This window comes from Arvicanthis niloticus, chromosome 23 (assembly GCF_011762505.2).
Source record: "Arvicanthis niloticus isolate mArvNil1 chromosome 23, mArvNil1.pat.X, whole genome shotgun sequence".
Taxonomy (NCBI): Eukaryota; Metazoa; Chordata; class Mammalia; order Rodentia; family Muridae; genus Arvicanthis; species Arvicanthis niloticus.
Genome location: NC_133430.1, coordinates 16230187 through 16247500, shown reverse-complemented (window position 1 = coordinate 16247500; position 17314 = coordinate 16230187). Strand labels below are relative to the sequence as shown.

At 47.2% G+C, this 17314-nt stretch overlaps 1 protein-coding gene across 3 annotated transcripts in view; it reads left to right on the top strand.

The window, feature by feature from the left end:
• The window catches only part of Rin3 (Ras and Rab interactor 3), a 104862-nt gene that overhangs the window by 41264 nt on the left and 46284 nt on the right, over positions 1–17314 (top strand). For all 3 annotated transcript variants that reach the window (XM_076921356.1, XM_076921355.1, XM_076921357.1), the window contains one exon: positions 440–557. In XM_076921356.1, coding sequence (XP_076777471.1) covers positions 440–557 — 118 coding nt within the window. The remainder of the gene's footprint in view (positions 1–439; positions 558–17314) is intronic.

Below are 17314 nucleotides of genomic sequence, written 5' to 3'. Positions count from 1 at the left end.
GTACATAAGGTCCAAACAAAGTATTAGCTACCTTTTTTTTTAACAAAGGGGAAAAAAGTATAAATTTTCTGATACCTATAATTCTTTTCAACAGACACTCCCCACTCCCTTTTCACCCCCTCCCCCAAAAGAGCTGGGTGCTAGAGCATGAATTGAAATTCAACCAACTCCCAACTATGGGGCTTTTCTGAGCCTAGATCCCCATGGACCACCCTCATACAGAATCCCCCTGCATCCGCTGTGCATCAGCTATGCGTGGGCTCAGTGCAAATGAGAAATGAAGGCTTGAGGATCTCAAATTTGGATATGGGTCAGGTTCACTTTGCTCAAGGGATGAATGACCACTTCCCCCCGGATGTTTGCTTCAGATACCCTCTAGTGCCCTGCTGCTGCCCCTCAAAGCCTCTGACTCACAGGGCCCCTGCTTCTGCCATTTCAGATGTTCCTGGTGTGCCGGGACAGCAGCCTGAAGCAGCTGGTTCTGTGTGTCCACTTCCCTTCCCTGAAGGACAGCTCAACCGAGGTGCTGGAGTATCCCATCAAAGAAGAAAAGTCTAGTAAGTTCTCACCTCCCCGCTCCAAGACACAGCAGCAGAACCTGCGGACCACGGCCTACATTCTGTCCCCATGTTTGAAACTAGACTAGGGAAAATCATTTTTAGGTTTGGCTCCAAGGTAGCAGTTTGGATTAGGTAAGAGTTTGAGACACATGTTGGTGTGTCTCCTGTGCCCACATTACATGGACTAGAACTTGACCAAGTTTTTTTTTTAAACTTAGCTGATCACACAAATATCAAAATTGCCAGACACAGAAGCACATACAGGCAATTCTGTCCCCTAGGAGACAGCAGCAGAAAGATTCGCTGCAATTTGAAGGCCTGCCAGCCAGCTACACAGTGAGTGTCAGGTCAGAAAGTGTCCAATTAGAAAGGGCCTGTTTCAAAACATTAAGCAAAGTCACAGTTACTATTCACTTTCTCTGCTCACAGCTTGTAGGCTTTGCTTCCCAGTAGCCATGCCAAGTTCTCTCTTGTTTGCTGAGCACAAAGGGCTACAGAGAAAGGGGAAGGAATGAGATGTCTGGCCCTGGGTTCCAATGACTTATTACTACCTGCTCCGGCCATGATTTGCCATGTGTCATGTCGCCTCTCTGAAATTCAGCTTTCTCTTCCATCATATGAAATGAACAGTCACTGTCCTATCTCTATCCCAGAGCCTTTGTTAGGGTCACATGGGCAAGCACTTCCAAAGGCAAAACTCCTGGGTGTCCACAGGACTACCAGAACAGACCTGGGCTTGTGGGGAACCTGTTTGGGGGTCTTTAATCCAGGCTGGCCTCAAACTCATGGTCTCCCTACCCCAGCCTTTCTACTGCCACTATGACAAGTACATATCACTATGCCTGGATTCCACGGTGGCTTTGTGCTATTAAAGATATCTTGGATATCTTCTGACCTAGGCTCCCTTGTTTTAAACCAGCTTCTGCCTCCTTTCAAAGGCCACGTGTCCATGTGTTAGGTTTTGAAATCTAAGAAGCCTGTGACAAGAATCCATAGGCTATTCCAAGCACAAGCTAACCCCCATGGAAACAATTCCAGGGTGTTCCCTGAAGCTTGTTACCCTAGGTCAACAGCAGAATGAGGTATGTATTCTTGGGTGTCTGCTTTTTCAAAACACTGAGAATCTACATAGGTGAATAAGGAGGTCCAGTCTGGCTGGAGAATGAGGGCTAGGCTAGATCAAGGCCAATAGGCTTCAGTTGTTCTGTGGTATAACAGCTGTTACTACTGGGGAATGCCTGTTGGGTGTGACAGGTCCAGATCCTCCTTAAACTGGAAAGAATATCTACTGTATGAGGGTATCTAAGAAAAGGGAGCTTTGGGGTTAGGTTCTGAATGTGTGCTTGTGTTTGTCCAATAAAAGGCTGATTTTCTACAAAAGGAAAGTTAGGCAGGTCCCCATCCTGCTGGGAAAGGGTCTTCCCAGCAACTCAAACCACATGAAGAAAACTTGTGTGCCCCAAGCCCAGGCAGTGGTGGCAAATGCACTCGGGGGGGCAGAGGTAGGCAGATCTCTGAGTTCAAGGCCAGCCTGGTCTACAGATTGAGTGCCAGGTCAGCTAAGGATACACAGAGAATGTATGTCCCTATACAACACAGGTGCTGCTTCTCATGACAGGAACACACAGCACCTGCCTCTTAGGGTATCAAGTAAGATGAGACAGAAGTAGAAAGGTTTTCACTGTCATGGGTGATGTGCCATGTAGAAATCAGCCAACTGCCACAATACCAAGAAATGACTTAAAACTCCAGGAAACTAATTTCCAAGCACAGGCAAGAAGATGTGCCTCTCTTAGGCCCCCTGTAGGAACCCCATGGCTCTGCTCTCTTTAGCACGACTTCCATATTTTAGGGTTGGGTCCAAGGTAACTGTGTGGACTGGGAAGAGTCTAGGTGTCTCCTGTACCCATATTTTGTTAGCTAGAACTTAGTCACATGACCAAACCTAACTGCAGGGGACACTGTGAAACATAGTCAACTATGTGCCCAGGAAAGCAGAGTGGCTAGATTTGGTTGTTTGAATATATAATTTGTTTTTATGTGCATTGGTGTTTTGCCTGCATGTGTCTGTGTGAGAGCATCAGAAGCCCTGGAACTGGAGTTACAGACAGGTGTGAGCTGCCGTATGGGTGCTGGGAACTGAATCTGGGTCCTCTGAAAGAGCAGCCAGTGCTCTCAACTACAGAGCCATCTCTCCAGCCCCAAGCGGGAGGATTTTAAGGAATTCTGGGAGTTGCTCCCCAAGTATGAGGGTAGAGATGTAGAGCTGGGAAAAGGCTGTAGAATCGGGGTGGGGTGGGGTTCTCGAAGAGGATGGGGAGTGTTGTGGTTTTTCCAAACCACTGAAGTACATTGTGTCCTTTGACGACTCAGACGGGGTGGGGTTGTTTGGGTTGTCTCCTGTTCCCAAGAACCTGGGTCACTTTTCATATGGCCAAGGGAATGTGACCTTCACAGTGTCTCTGGGGCTACATGCTGTTGGGTGTGTTTGTGACCCCTCTCCCCCCCAAGAGAAGGTTGACCAGTAGGCCACAAACTGATGGGCTGGGATTTCAGGATCCCTCTGCCTCTTACTGAGAGTCATGACTTTGGGACTAGGCTGCCACAGGTTAGTTCCCTCTGTACATTTAGGGACCCATGTGCCTTGAGTGACTTTTAGCTCTAGGATTGTAAAAGTGCTCAGTAGGGGGCATGCCCAGGGCCCTGTGGAGAAAATACTGGTTCACAGCAGGGTGCCTGAGGGTGGTTTTGTTTTTTTGTTTTGTTTTGTTTTTTTTTTTTTTTTTTTTTTTTTTTTTTGGAGATGAGAGGGGAGACTGGAGCTTGCTCAGCAGCTGTCTGGAATTCTGCTCTGCTCCTTTGTCCTATATGCCTTTCCCACCAGCCTGCTGCTGCCTTTGGGGCCTCACATCTAAACTTCTGCACCTTAAATACAACCCAGCCCTTGGAAAGCAGGGCAGGAGTTTCATTTCATGTCCCATTTCCAATTCAGAGCCTTAAGAAGGTAAGTAAGAGTGGGATGGTGGTTTGTAGGGTTAAAACAGATTCAGTTCAGAAACATCGAAGCCATTGGGCTCTCAAGTACAGAACTGGTCCAATCCCAACTCAACTTGCACTGATGGGAATTTAGAGCAAGGTGGGGGCTAGTAGATGAATGATCTAATGGGGTGATGGTTGAAGGTGGGCAGATTGGCCCTACTTCTAGGGGGTGGGAAACAAGAAAAGCCTAATTGGGTCTAAATGATGATCCAACAGGTGGGGTAGAGGTCCCTCCGCACTTAGACGGGTCGTTGCTAAAACAGGCTGTATATGAGGGGCTTCTGGGAAGGTCCAGGAGCCTGTGAAAGTTTAGCTGAATGAAGTTTTGTTAAGACGGGTGGATGTTACCAGAACTGTGAGCATCAAAGCCTGGGCCCCGGCAGCCACAAGAATCTGGGCTTGGCCACCTGTCCTCAATAGGCATATGTAATGATGAAAACATTACATAATGATGAAACAGATATGTAATGATGAAAAGATGAGAAAGGAGAGCTTCTCTGTGTGGGAAGGCAAACAAATCAAGAGACCCGGCAACCATCCTCCACAAGTCCATCTTCAGGATGCTGACATGAGGTTTATGTTTAAGTGGAGGGTAAGAAGCATGCATAACTTAGTAGTCCTGGCTGAGGCATGGCCCTGCCCAACGCTGACATGTCATTGTCTGGATCCCAGTGTGTCCTTCAAGGTTGTTTGACAAATTATCAGAAATCTGTGAATTCTCTTTCCAGGAAATAAATCCTCCTTTACCTTGCCGCAGGGCCCCAGGCTTCTCCTTCTTCTAGCTGACAATTCACAACTTCAGTTATGTCATAGCCCAGACAAGGGGCCCGAGTGACTCCTGAGAAAATCTTTGTTTCTGTCTAGATGGTTACACCAGACTATTCAGAAACGGGAGCACTGACATCTCAGGCTCTTGGTTCTCCCAGGGCCCTGTGGTAGAATTCCCTGCATTTTCAGGCTTCAAGTTCAGTATTCAGCTTTGCCCTGAAGATCATCAAAATGCAGACCAAAGTCACTTGTGTGATCCCGTCCTTATTACTACACATTGGCCATGAACACAGAGGTGCCCACCGCTTGTGTATTTCCTTTTGTTCTTCTTTATATCACTCTGCTGCTCCTAAACCTCTTTCTCTTGAGGCCTGCTGCCAGAGCAAGGCCATTGGCTGGGCTTTTTCTCTGCCTCAGCAATTCTAGATTCCATGCTCCACCCTCTCTTTTAATTCTGTGCCTTTGATGTCATAGCTTGGTTTCTCTCACCTCTGCCTTTTGCCACTTGTGTGACTGGGCAAAAAACACTCCATGTCTCCATCCCCCCACCCCCACCCCCGGCATTCCTGTCTGTGAGGTGGGGATACCATGGCACCTTTCCTCAGAGAGTCCTGGAAGGAATCAGTTGTCCAGATCATGTAGTGTGACGTGAGACTCTGTGGCCAAGCTAACTTCAGTGGGGTGGCCCTGAAGGGGAAGTGGGCAGTGGAAGGGCCCAGGCCTAGAACTGGAGCTTTCTGGGTTTCCCCCACATAGAGTCGAGGGAGGAGACCAGGGGGTGTCCCAAAAGTGAGTCCTGCTTTGACCACAGCTGTGCTCTGAGGCGCTTAAAATCCCCTCCCTGCTTTTTTTTTTTTTTTTTTTTTTTTTTTTTTTTTTCAAACAATGTTTCTCTATGTGCCCCTGGCCATCCTGGAGCTCACTCTGTAGACCAGGCTGTCCTTGAACCCGGACCTCCTCCTGAATACTGGCATTAAAGGTGTGTATCACCAGTGCCCAGCTTCTTTCCCTGATTTCTTACAAAGATTTTTCTTTGAAAAATCCTGCTTCTGTCAGCTAAGCCTTGCTTGTAGTGGGAACAGACTGCCCTGCTCCTTTAGTTACAGACAAAGTAACATGAATGTACTGTAGTATACATATGACTATAACACAGAGATACATAGTAACATGAGTGTGCTCTCACTGAATCTCTTCACTGTTGCTGCAGAGCTCTACCCATGTGAAACATGAGAAAGTAGAGTTCCATAATGGCGCTGGAAGGTTCCGCTCAAAAATGGCAGCCACTGCTTCCCTTACAGCTCATTGACCAAAACAGGCCACATGGCCAGGCTGGAGCCCAGTGAGATGGGAAGAATCGTCTCCCCTCATACCTGTAGGGAGCAGGAAGGGAAAGTGACTCCAGAGATTACGAAAAGAGGATTTACAGCAGGGATGTGCCTGTTGAAAGACCGGAATGAAGGGTGAGTGGAGCCATGCCAACTTCTGGGAGGCAACCCTGCTCCTTGATGGCTGGTATGAACAACCTACCCTAGAGGACACTATAACAGAAGCATCCCTTATCCTAAATGCTTGAGACCAGGAGTGTTGCAGGCTCTTCTTGGATTTTGAAATATTTTGCACATGTGTGGCACTGTCTGGGGGATAAGACTTAAGCCTAACAAGGACACTTGGTTATGGTTCATGCATTCTGTATGCACATAGCCTGGAATGTGTGTGTGTGTGTGTGTGTGTGTGTGTGTGTGTGTGTGTGTGTGTGTGTAAATATATATATACACATATACACATACACGCACGCACACACACACACACACACACACACACACACACACATATAATCTTGTCAAGCACCTGCCTTTTAACTCGTCAGTTGACATCAGGTGTAGAAGTTTTCAGTCTGTGGGCCAAAAAAGTCTTGGAATTTGGAGCATTTGAACCTGTTTTTACTAATATGCATAGAGATAGTGTCAACAATAAACATATCCATGAGATGGCAGTTTCCTAGTGGTTGCTGAATAAAGGAAGGAGAAAAACGATTTGGGACTGTCTCTAGCAGAGCAGCCTTGAGGCAGTGGCAGGGCCAGGCCCATGCAGTAAGCAGGCTATGCAGTGCTCAAGGCCTAAGCCACAGTCTGACCACTCCCACCCACTGCCTCTGGCCCACTGGCCCTGGCTTTAGAAGAGTCTGTCTGTCAATTCTGAGTAAATCTTTACTCTCAGGGGTGTGGGTGGGTTTAGGTCAAGTTGAACACATCAGCATCTGGAGAAGAGTCCATCTCCTGGGCAACTATGGCAAATTCTCATGCTGATTGGTGTGGGGGTCATCACCTACCTCTACGTGCAAAGGAGAGCTCTCAGGTGAGCCCTCCTGGGCAGTAGAGATCCATATGGGCATGGCCATGTTGCCAAAATGCCTTTGACTTCTCTGCATACTCTTAAGGGTGACTTCTCTCAATACTCTTGACACCAACCAAAGCCCTAGAATGAATTCTGACCTGTTTTTGAATAGAGATGGCTCAAGTCCGTGAACAGGTGTTATCCATAAAGGAGGAGTTGATCTGGAGACTCCATATTTTAGCTGGAAGCAAGGCAGGGTCGATTGCTTTGTGGGAGGTCCTGCATGCTTGTCAGTGCAAACCCCTTCATTTTTTCTTTTTTTTTTTTTTTCCTAGAACATGAATTTTTGAAAGAATGACTGTTGGTTCTAGATTTTTATTCTTGTGAGATTAGGTAAGACGTCTGACGTCCTTGTACTGTGGTTTCCTCATCTGTGAATTGAGGGGTCTCCCTCAGCACAGCTGCGGGCAGATCCATGAAAGAAGCTATCAGCAGGGAAGCACTCAGCTTCTTAGGTTTCTGGGAAGCCACGTGTAGCAAGTACTCAATGCACAGTGGTGGTTATAATTAGCAACATGTAGCTCACACCTCCCAACCCCTCACTTCCTGTACTGTCTGTCCTGAGGACTGCTCTAAAAGCAGATGTGTCCCAGGCTGCTCAGTGGCCATGGGAGCCTGGGCTAAAGTAGCCTCCGTTCACTTCTTTCCGCCTTCATCATTCCAGCTTTGAGCTTCCAGACCTGGAGTTGGATCAAGATGGGGCAGAGAGAGCAGCTTAACTCTAAGAACCTTGGGAAACTAACTTAGCCACCACTGTCTCCTCCTCCTCCCCCTCCTCCTCTTCTTCTTCCTCCTCCTCTTCTTCTTCCTCTCCCTCCTCTTCTTCCTCCTCCTCTTCTTCCTCCTTCTCCACTTGTTTTTGAGATATCACACCAGCCTCCCAAGTGTTGGGATTACAGACAGGAACTGCATACCCGTCACTCCGTCATCTTTACCCCCTTTCATATTCATGTCTTTCCTTTACATTTTTGAAGTTAAGGGTGGCCTCAGATTCTTGATCTTCTGCATCCTGGGTACTGTGATTACATGCCTGGCCTGCCTCTCTCCCTCCCTCCCCTCTCTCTCCATCTTAAGTCATGTAAAACCCAAATGAAAAGGACCTCACCGATCCGTGGAGAACTGCAGACGCACCCCAAATCACTCACGAGAAACACAACTTGATGCAAATCGCAAGAGGTTTACTGGCTAGCCAGGGCTGTCTTTCCTTCAAGCCCGCACAGGGGCAGCAGAATTCAGCAAAAGAACAAAAGAAGTTTACAGCTTTTAAGGGGGAATCTACAAACCAGGTGGGGGTGGAGTTAGGGAAGAGGGAAGGCTGAGAGTGGAGTTAGGGAAGGGGGAAGGAGGGAGAACAGGTCACTAGGTCATGGATACATTTGATCTCAAATTCCTAAGATGCATGGTGTGTCACTTTATAATTGGCTATTTCGAAGTAGTTTCACACTATATATCATGAGCTCCAGTTCAAGGGGGTCAGGCTTATCTCAAACTTTTAGCATCCTGGCACCAACTGTCTCAGGGCTGTTAGTTCAAAGCCCGGCCAAGCTAATCTCGGGCCCATAGCATCCTGACACCATGAATCTTAAGATTTGTTTAGTTAGGGCCATCTGTTCAAATGGTCAGCTAATTTCCTGGGACTGAGGCAACACAGTGTTTGACTTACAGGTTTTTAATGTCTTTGCTTTTAAAAGTAGGGTTCAGGGGATCAATTTATGATTTTTCTATCTTTCAGTCACAGTCATACATGCCACCGCACACCCTTCCTTTTTCACCATCTTACCTTATCATGAGCTTTTTCACCTCTGTGCTGCTAAGCGTGTGACAAAATGTATCCCCAACTAAGTATCTGCTAAATGGGTTGAGAGAAAACATAAGGGGGCCAAGACTGGACCTCAGTACTGACCAGGGGAGATGAGGCCACTGTCCTAAGTCCTATAATGTAAGCCTGAGAAATTGAGAAACCGTTATGAGGAAGGGCATTTGGGGAACAGGCTTGAGAAGCTGAAGCCACAATCCATGTCAAAGCTCAGAAACAAGGAAGCAAATGGGGCCAAGGCTCAGCCATGCTCAGGCGGTAACTGAAGAGGCGGCAAATCAAGGCTGCGAGGGTGGAATTTGACTGGGTCACCAGCAGCTGTGACAAGCACACTACAGTTAAGGATTTGGTTTGTAGTGTCATGGAAGGGTTTTGAGCAGGAAGTAGCCTGACGAGATGGATGCTTTAGGACCCCTGGGCTGTGTGGCAGCCAGCAGAGACAGTGACCAGCCACAAGAGGAGAGGAGACAGGGATTGTAGGAAACCGTCAAAAGCAAAAGCTTGATTTGGAACTGCAGAGCTGGAAGACAAGATGGCCGTGAGAAGGAGAGCACTCTGAGTTGTCATGGGAGCACTCTAGAAGGCAGACTCCAACAGGTGAGGAGTACTTGGGAGGAGTCGGTGCCTCATAAGATGTCTGGGGCAGCAGTGCGTCTCCAGTGAACATGAACATGGAGCTGGAGGACTTTGTTTGATTCTGAAAGAATTGGACTTGGGAGATCTTGACAGAGGCATAGAAAGATAGAGAGCACAGGATCTTGGTGGTGAGAGGAAAATGATGGGGAAAATGGGTTAGTGTCACAGTGGGTCTACCTGTGGGGAATGCTCCTGGTCTGCCTGTGGAGAGTGCTCCCGGACTGCCTGTGGGGAGTGCTCCTGGTCACTTGGGGGTAGTGCTCCTGGTCACCTGGGAGGAGTGCTCCTGGTCTGTGTGTACGCTCCTGGTCTTCATGTGCCTGAGTGCCTGCCTTTAGGGACTCTGCAGCTTCAGAAAACCCATCTGAGGGACAGCAACTTGACTCAGATGCTTCTCTGCTCAGTAACCCTTTTTTGAAAACAGCTATAGGGGATGTTGGGGCCACGCACTGGGGTCTCTTGGCTTCCTGTCTCAGGCATGGATGGTCTTGGTCTACCTGTGCTGCCATATAACAGTTAACTGGAACTGGGCATAGTCTAAAAAAAGAGATATTCATTTCTCACAGTTTGGGGAGCTAGGAAGGCCAATACTAAGTCACAGGCAGGTTGCATTGTCTGCTGAGGGCTGTTCCCTGTTCCATCCTTGGGGTGGGGGTGGGAAGGTAGAGGGTAGGGGGAGAAGCAGAGAGCTGAGTTCTCATGGCAGGAAGTAGAAGGACCAGGGAACTGAACTCTGCCTAAAGCCTTGTAAGTGTAGGGAACCTTGGAATCAGCTCAGGATCCCCCAAGACCAAGTTCTTAGCACAAAAGAGATTGATTTGCCTCAGAGGAGAAAGGGCAGGGAATAAGAGACAAAGATAGGAGACAGAGGATGAGGAAGACGAGGAAGGGAACAGGGAAGAGGGGGCAGGGTTATTTGTCCCAAGGGACAAAGGACTGCCTCTGTATAAAGAAGACCACAGCTGTGGTCCACAGGCAAATGGCAGCTTATAAAGGTAAAAAGGGAAACCCTTGTGTTAGGATGACGTGTTTAATTATGCATGTTAATTAAGTGAGCCAAAGGGGACTTTTGCTTGCTGGATTTCAATACTTTGCTGGCTGGACCTTGGTAGCCAGCCTCAGGAGAAAGAAGAGGTCAAATAAGGAAATAGACCTTGGTGGCTTTAGAAATGTAACTTTTTTTTTCTCTTCTCTTTGGTTTTGGTTTTTTGTTTGTTTGTTCTTGTTGTTCTTTTGGTTTTGTTTGTTTGTTTGTTTGTTAGCAAGACAACATTTACAGAGGGAATGGGAGAAAGGGGTCAGACCTGCCAGAGTCACATGCTCTGGTGGGTGGGTATCCCTTCAAAAAGGACTCAAAGACTTAGTTTAATGATAAGTCATTTGTATAGCACACATGGGGCCTTGACTACATCCCAGCATCACACATTAAATCAAATAAAATAATTAAATTAAGGAATGGAAATGTGGCTACACTGATAGCGTGCTTACCTACCATACATAAAACCTTGGGTTCAATCCCCCCAATCCCCAGGCACTACATAAAACCATGTGGAGTCTATATGCCTGTATACTGAGGAGGCAGAGAGAGGCCTGTCTCTGGGGCTCGGTAGTAGTGAACCCTAGGCCAGTTTCAAAAAACAAGATGGTTGGCTCCTGAGGAGCAACACCCAAAAGAACACACACACACATGTCCAGGAACATGGACATGCATACACATGTGTGTGTGCATGCACACGCACACTTCAGGGTTAGAAACTTCATCCTTTTATCAGACATGGATGAATTCAGCAGGCAGAAAGTCAGCAAGGACACAGTTGAGCTCAACAGAGCCTATCAACTGGGTGTAACAGACCAACTAGATCCGTGGACCACGTCATCACAGAAGCAGTATGCACACACCTCTCCCGTTTGTGGGAAGCATTCATCACTCTAGGTCATAAGATGTCCATTAACAGCTTATGGAAAATAGAACCCAGAGCACACGGAATCAAAGTGTGAATCAATGAACAGAAAAAGACAGTAGTAGATTAAACAGCACATCCCCCATAATACCAAGTCAAACAAACAAACAAACAAACAAACAAAACCTAATGGAAAAATTTTAAATACTTTAAATAAAAATCCAAACTTCTCAGAATCTGTAGAGTACAGTGGGCAGTGCCTAGGAGAAATATATAACATCGAATGCATACACTAGAAGAGAATAAAACCATATTTCCTATTCGGTGCTCCCACTTAACTAGCTCTTGGAACTACAAAAGACCATGTGAAATGTGACCCTCATTCCATCAGCCAGGCAGGGGCCCATTACACCTCCAGGAGAGGGGACTCCTGACTTCTCCTGGCAAGGGATAGTTCAAAGTGCCCTGGAAGGATAAGGCCCCATACCTGTCCCCAAGTGAAACATGTCCTACACACTTAGACCAGAAATCCTCACCACAACCTAGAAAACATATGCTTCTGTGTCCAGACAGCCTAGCTGCCTTTGGGGAAGCCATATTAGTATTCCTGTCTCACCACCTTCAGGGGCAAGAAATTCTGGGAAGTTCCACAAAAAATGAACTTCTGTGACTCTTCATGCCTGTCTCCCCTAATTTGTCAAGATTGATGAATGGTTTTCCTTGCTCTTTGTTGCACAGCTGACCCAACCTTTATTATATTTATTGCTTCTGTCTTGGTTTTCACATTGTCAATATTTAGGGGATTTGCCGTAAAGGAATTTCCCCATCTGGAATGTTCCTTTTAGGTAGTTTCCTGACTTAGACGACACTAGGTACCTACAAAGGTTGAAGCCTCCAGGTGAAACTCAGCCCCCATCACTGCACCCTGAAATCTTAAGCCTTGGGCCGCAGTTGGGGACTTACTGCATGGCTTTTGGACCTCCAAAATAGCATTGCTACAAGAATCTCCCACTTCTAGGTTAGTCTTCTGTCTTGAACACCTCTGAAGTAGTTGTTAGGATCACCTCTTTGCAGCTAAAGTAATGGTGCCCAAGGATGTTACCTGGGATTCAGCCAAGGCAGAGATGCACACCTCTTTCACCTGAACCCAGTTGTTTCCAGTCATATCTCTGTATTCCTCATTCAGCAGACTCTCCAGGGGGCAGAGGAAGATGGCAGGGAAATAGAGAAGTGGATAGTCTAGTCATTAATACCTGCACAGTCAGGTCATTGTTTCCTCTTTGTGTTCCAGACACAGAACCAGAGTCAGGCAGAAAGGAAGCAGGTCAGGACTACATGGCATCAGTGAGAAGTGCAAGGAAGATGGGAATTCCAGGCACGACCCTGCTTCTGAAGGCTTAGCACAGGCAGTCTTGTCTCTGGGCTAAGGCCCTGATAGTGCTAGAACCAGTCAGGACCACTGGAGAGTTGTCTGTGCCTCTTCCCAGCTAGGGATTAAGTATATCATAAAACTAGAAGATGCTATACCCAGGATGGTTTTCCCTAGAGAGCTGATTATGGCCCTCCCCCTGCTGCTCCCAGTTCCCATCTGAAAAAAAAACAAAACAAAACAAAACAAAACAAAACAAAACAGAATGTGAATAACCACCTCAAAGAACCCTTGGGCCTTCACATGTATGTGAGCATCTCACAAACTAAAGCATGAGTGTGTGTGTGTGTGTGTGAGAGAGAGAGAGAGAGAGAGAGAGAGAGAGAGAGAGAGAGAGAGAGAAAGAGAGAGAGAGATGGGGTGGTTTGAGTTGGAATCTGAGCACACTATGATACGATCATAAAGTCTTGGAGAAATCAGACAGATAACGAACGTGACTTGGTTAATCATGGCTAGCATTTGGAGTCTTGAGGAACTTCCACATAGACATCTGAGGTGCTTCTCCTTGGCTTCAGCATCCTGAAGACCACAGCCTGTCATTCTCTCACTTGCTTTTCTTTGAGAAATATTAATGACAGAGGCATGAAAGAAAAAGCCAATAGACAAACTTAGCTTTGAAGGTCAGTGGTCACATACTATATAGATAAACAAGGGCAGAAGTTCATTCTCATTGCCTGTGACCTATGGGACCTCCCTATAGCAGAATTTTGGGGAGACCCTTAGAGAAGGGTGTGTTAGGTTTGTGTTGGATCCTCTGTGCCTCTGAGGACTCTAGTTTCCTACCAGAGTCTTGGGACTCCAGCAAGTTCCTAGGTTTGCAGAATGTGGCTCCTGGATCGCTATAAGAATCTCCCATTTCTAGGCTAGCCTAAATCATCCATATGCCTCTTCCACCTCTGAATTACGGCAAAAAGTACTTAGTGAGATGGGGCTGGGTGCTGGCCTAAGTGCGATGGGAGAAATGACAGAATGCCATAGAATAGCACTCATTTATTAAGCATTTGGTATGAAATATTCATTTTCTAGTTTTGACACAGGATCTTTCCACATGCTCGGCCTGACTTCAAACACACCATGCTCCTGCCCCAGCCTCCCAAGTGCTAGGATTACAATAGCTCTGCTAATTTAATCTACATATCAGCTTTAGGATACAGCACCACAGTGTGGCAGATTAAGGGACATTTTTTGACACCTCTTCCTGGGGTGGAGTCTTTTGCCTCTCCCTTGAATCTACTTTAGCCTGTGACTTCTGTGGTCAACAGAATAAGCAGAAATGACTCTAGCCAGTTCCTCCTAGGTTTTCAGAGAACTGGCAGCTTCTTTTTAAACTCTAAGAGCCAAGTTTGTCTTCATCCTGGAGAGAAAAGCCTAGGGATGATGGAAGGGAGAGAGGCCTGAGACAGAGATGAGCCTCACTGAATGTAGCCTTTTAACTCTCTCTGATAAAGATTTGAGGGAAAACATCCTGGATCCTGCAAACCAGACCAGGGCCCACCAAACCAGCCAGCGAAAAGCCATTTCCCCCTAGGAACAGAAGAATCACCCAGCTGAGCACTGCCTGGTTTTGACCCATAAGTCATGAGCTACAGATGTTATTTTCAAGCCACTCAGTTATGTCTTTTGTTACACAGAAGTAGATAACAAGAATCATAACCCTCATTTTTTCAGAAACCAAGGCTGGTCAGAATCATACATTAGCGAGAGGCAAAGCCAAGATTTAAACCACAGCAGTCTGGCCTCAGTGCCTAATCTTACTACTCCATGGGTCTATTCTTGGGCCAGTGATAAGGCCCAGCAGGCAAAGACACCCACTACCAATCTGACAACTGAGTTCACCCCTGAGACCCACGTACATGGTAGAGGAGAAAACCAACTTCCATAAGCTGTCCTCTGACCTCCTAGTGGACACTGTTGTCACTGCACTGTCCCTTGCCCCCTCCCCTACATATAAATAAATATAATTTTTGAGGGGGAGGGATTCAAGAAAAGGTTTCACTATGTGGCTCTGGCTGTCCTGGAACTCACTCTGTGGACCAGGCTGGCCTAAAACTCACAGAGATCCACCTGCCTCTGACTCCTGAGTGCTGGGACTAAAGGTATGTACCACCACCTCCTGGATTTAAGTAAAAATAATTTATAATGCATAAATAAATGCTTCTGAGCTCCATATGATGTTGAGTACCTACTATCCCAGCATTTGTGGGGCGTGGAGGAGGGATCCAAGACAGGAAGAGGATGAGTTTGAGGACAGCCTGGGCTACAGAATGAGACCGTCTCAAAGGAGGAAGAGGGAGAAGAGGAGGAGGAGGAATAGGTGCTTCTGCTCTCAGAAAACTTCTATCCAAGAAGAGTCACTCACTTGCCATGTTTAGAGGTTTACATACCTTGGTTTATTTGTTTATTCAGTTCAAGTACACTAGGCTGGCTGAAGGTATGCATAGAAGACTAAACTAGACAACGTTAGGATTTGCCCTCAGAAGAAGAACTGCCCCCGAACACTGGTGCTGGGTGGGTGGGTGTCCTGAAGGACAGAGGGAAATGTCCTATTTGGATGAGAGAGGAAGTGTATATGAAGTGCCAGGACAGTTCATAGAGAGTTCCAGGGTACGGAGTGTGTGCAGGGGAAGTTCCATTAAGGTAAAATGAGGGCGTGTAGAAGGCAGGGGTAAGCAGAGGACCCAGAGCTGGCACACAAGCCCCAAGTGAGATTCAGCTTTTGTCCAAAGGCCTCCAGAGCCCAGTGAAGGACATGTGGGTGGGGACCTCATCTGATGTGCCTTTTACAGAGATGGTGCACATCTTTAAGAGTAAGGGTGGAAGGGTAAAGGCTGGAATGCAAGAGAGGCCCTGAGGTTGAAGACCTGTGGGTAGTCTCCAGCAAATGCTGAGGACGACATCGTGGGCCTAAGGAGAAGGAACATGTCCCAGAGACATTTAAGAGAACTGGCACGCAGAGAGAAAAGGAACTGTGGGAAAGAACACAGCATGGGGCATGGCTAACCATGCTACCTGGTATGCAGTAGGTGCTTAGCAAATAATAAGAATGAATTAGGAGCTATGGCCCGTGCCTGCAGCATTATGGGGAGGGCAAGGCTCTGCTCTAACATTGATATCCCTGACTCAAAACCTGTGCCCAAGTAGACATGGTGAAACAGATGCATGTAAACAGACCCATACTTGGACAGGAGGATACCCCACCATGCATGCGCATACCCCAGTAGCCTTGTTCTCCAAAGCTGCAGACTCCTGACTGAGCCAAGGCTCAGTCTCCCTGAGATGAAAAAGACAGCTAAGAGGAAAGCTGATGTTTATGAACCTGGCTCAGTAGTCTCACATAAGGCAAAGTACCACTTATCTAAGACTGGCCCCTTCCTCTTAATTCATAATTCTCTGTTTCTGCATTGCTAGCTTAGAGCATAGGAATCCAGACCCTCTGAGGTGAGCTCAGTTTCAAGCCTTGATATCGGTAGCCCACTATATGCCACCAGCAGGCTAGGAGCTGCTATGCAAAGCACCCCTAGACTCTTGCTAAGTGCTTCAGGGTGCACACACCAGGCCCTAGCAGATTCTCCCTTGCTGTGTGAGACTGCCCAGGCAAGGCATGATATTGTCAGCATTCCTGACCTCTGACCAGTAGGTGTCAGTAGCGCCATCTCCTAAGGCATGACAACAAGAAGCATCTACATACATGGCCAACTCTGGGAGGACCAGTTTGTTCCCAGATAAGAACCATGGCTTATCCAGCGCAGTGGCTCTCGAGCCTCTGAAATGTACCTGAGTTGCACTGAGATGAAGCACAAGTGCAAAGCACACCCCATATCTTTCATACTTTCATCTTTCATAGCGTAGGAAAGAAAAACAGCATGTCTACTTGGTGATGTCTCAGTAACTTTTTTCACATACTTGTAAGATCCTGAAGGTGAAGCAGTATTCTCTATCCTTGGTGAGCCCTCGGAGCTAACCTCCCCATCAGAGTAGTGCCTGGGGCGCCTCCCTCCCCACTGTCTCTTCATGTTGTGGGCAGTGAGAGCCCTCCTTGGCTGGTTGGTTCAGTGTAGCAAGGATCTGGATGGTTTCCCCATGTCCACAGCTATCTCAGCATCCCCACACTCCCACTTGCCTTCTCCCGGAAGACCTCCCATGTCTTATTCTTTATTCAGTCTTCCCTGATAGCAATTCACAAATCTGTCCAGTGCCCGCTTCTGTTTTGCCATCTGAACCTATAAATAGTTCCCCCAGATGAAGTCCCATCTACATCATGACCGTTTCTCCCGTGTTCCTTTTCAGAGTCTTGAAGCTTTCTTGTTTGCACTTGCTCATTGGGAAGGGAACAACTTCCAAAAACAGGAGCCTTTTATTTAAACAAGAACAGTATGAGATCAGTGCAACTGCCCCCTGTGGGGTTCAGAGATGCTATTTCACAAATGCAAACCTGGGAGCATGTAATAAGAAGCCCCAAATGATCCTACAGCTGGGACCACAGAAAGACATGAGGTTCATGCCCATGCTAATGAGTTGGGCGCCTCTGGCACCTATGTGATCACATCCTGTCCTAGAGAACAAGATGTGAGCAGTGCCTAACCCAGAGAGGGGATAACACTCTTCCTGGGAAGGCCTCCCCCAGCTGCCTCCCAATAACAAGGGAGGAAACTGACCTAGAGGAGAGAGGCTGACACCAGGCAGGAATCAGTAACTGATTTCCAGTGAGAACTCTGGGATGTCCTCCCTGCCCCCTCTGCTCCATGCCACTGCTCCTGAGTAAGGGCCTAGT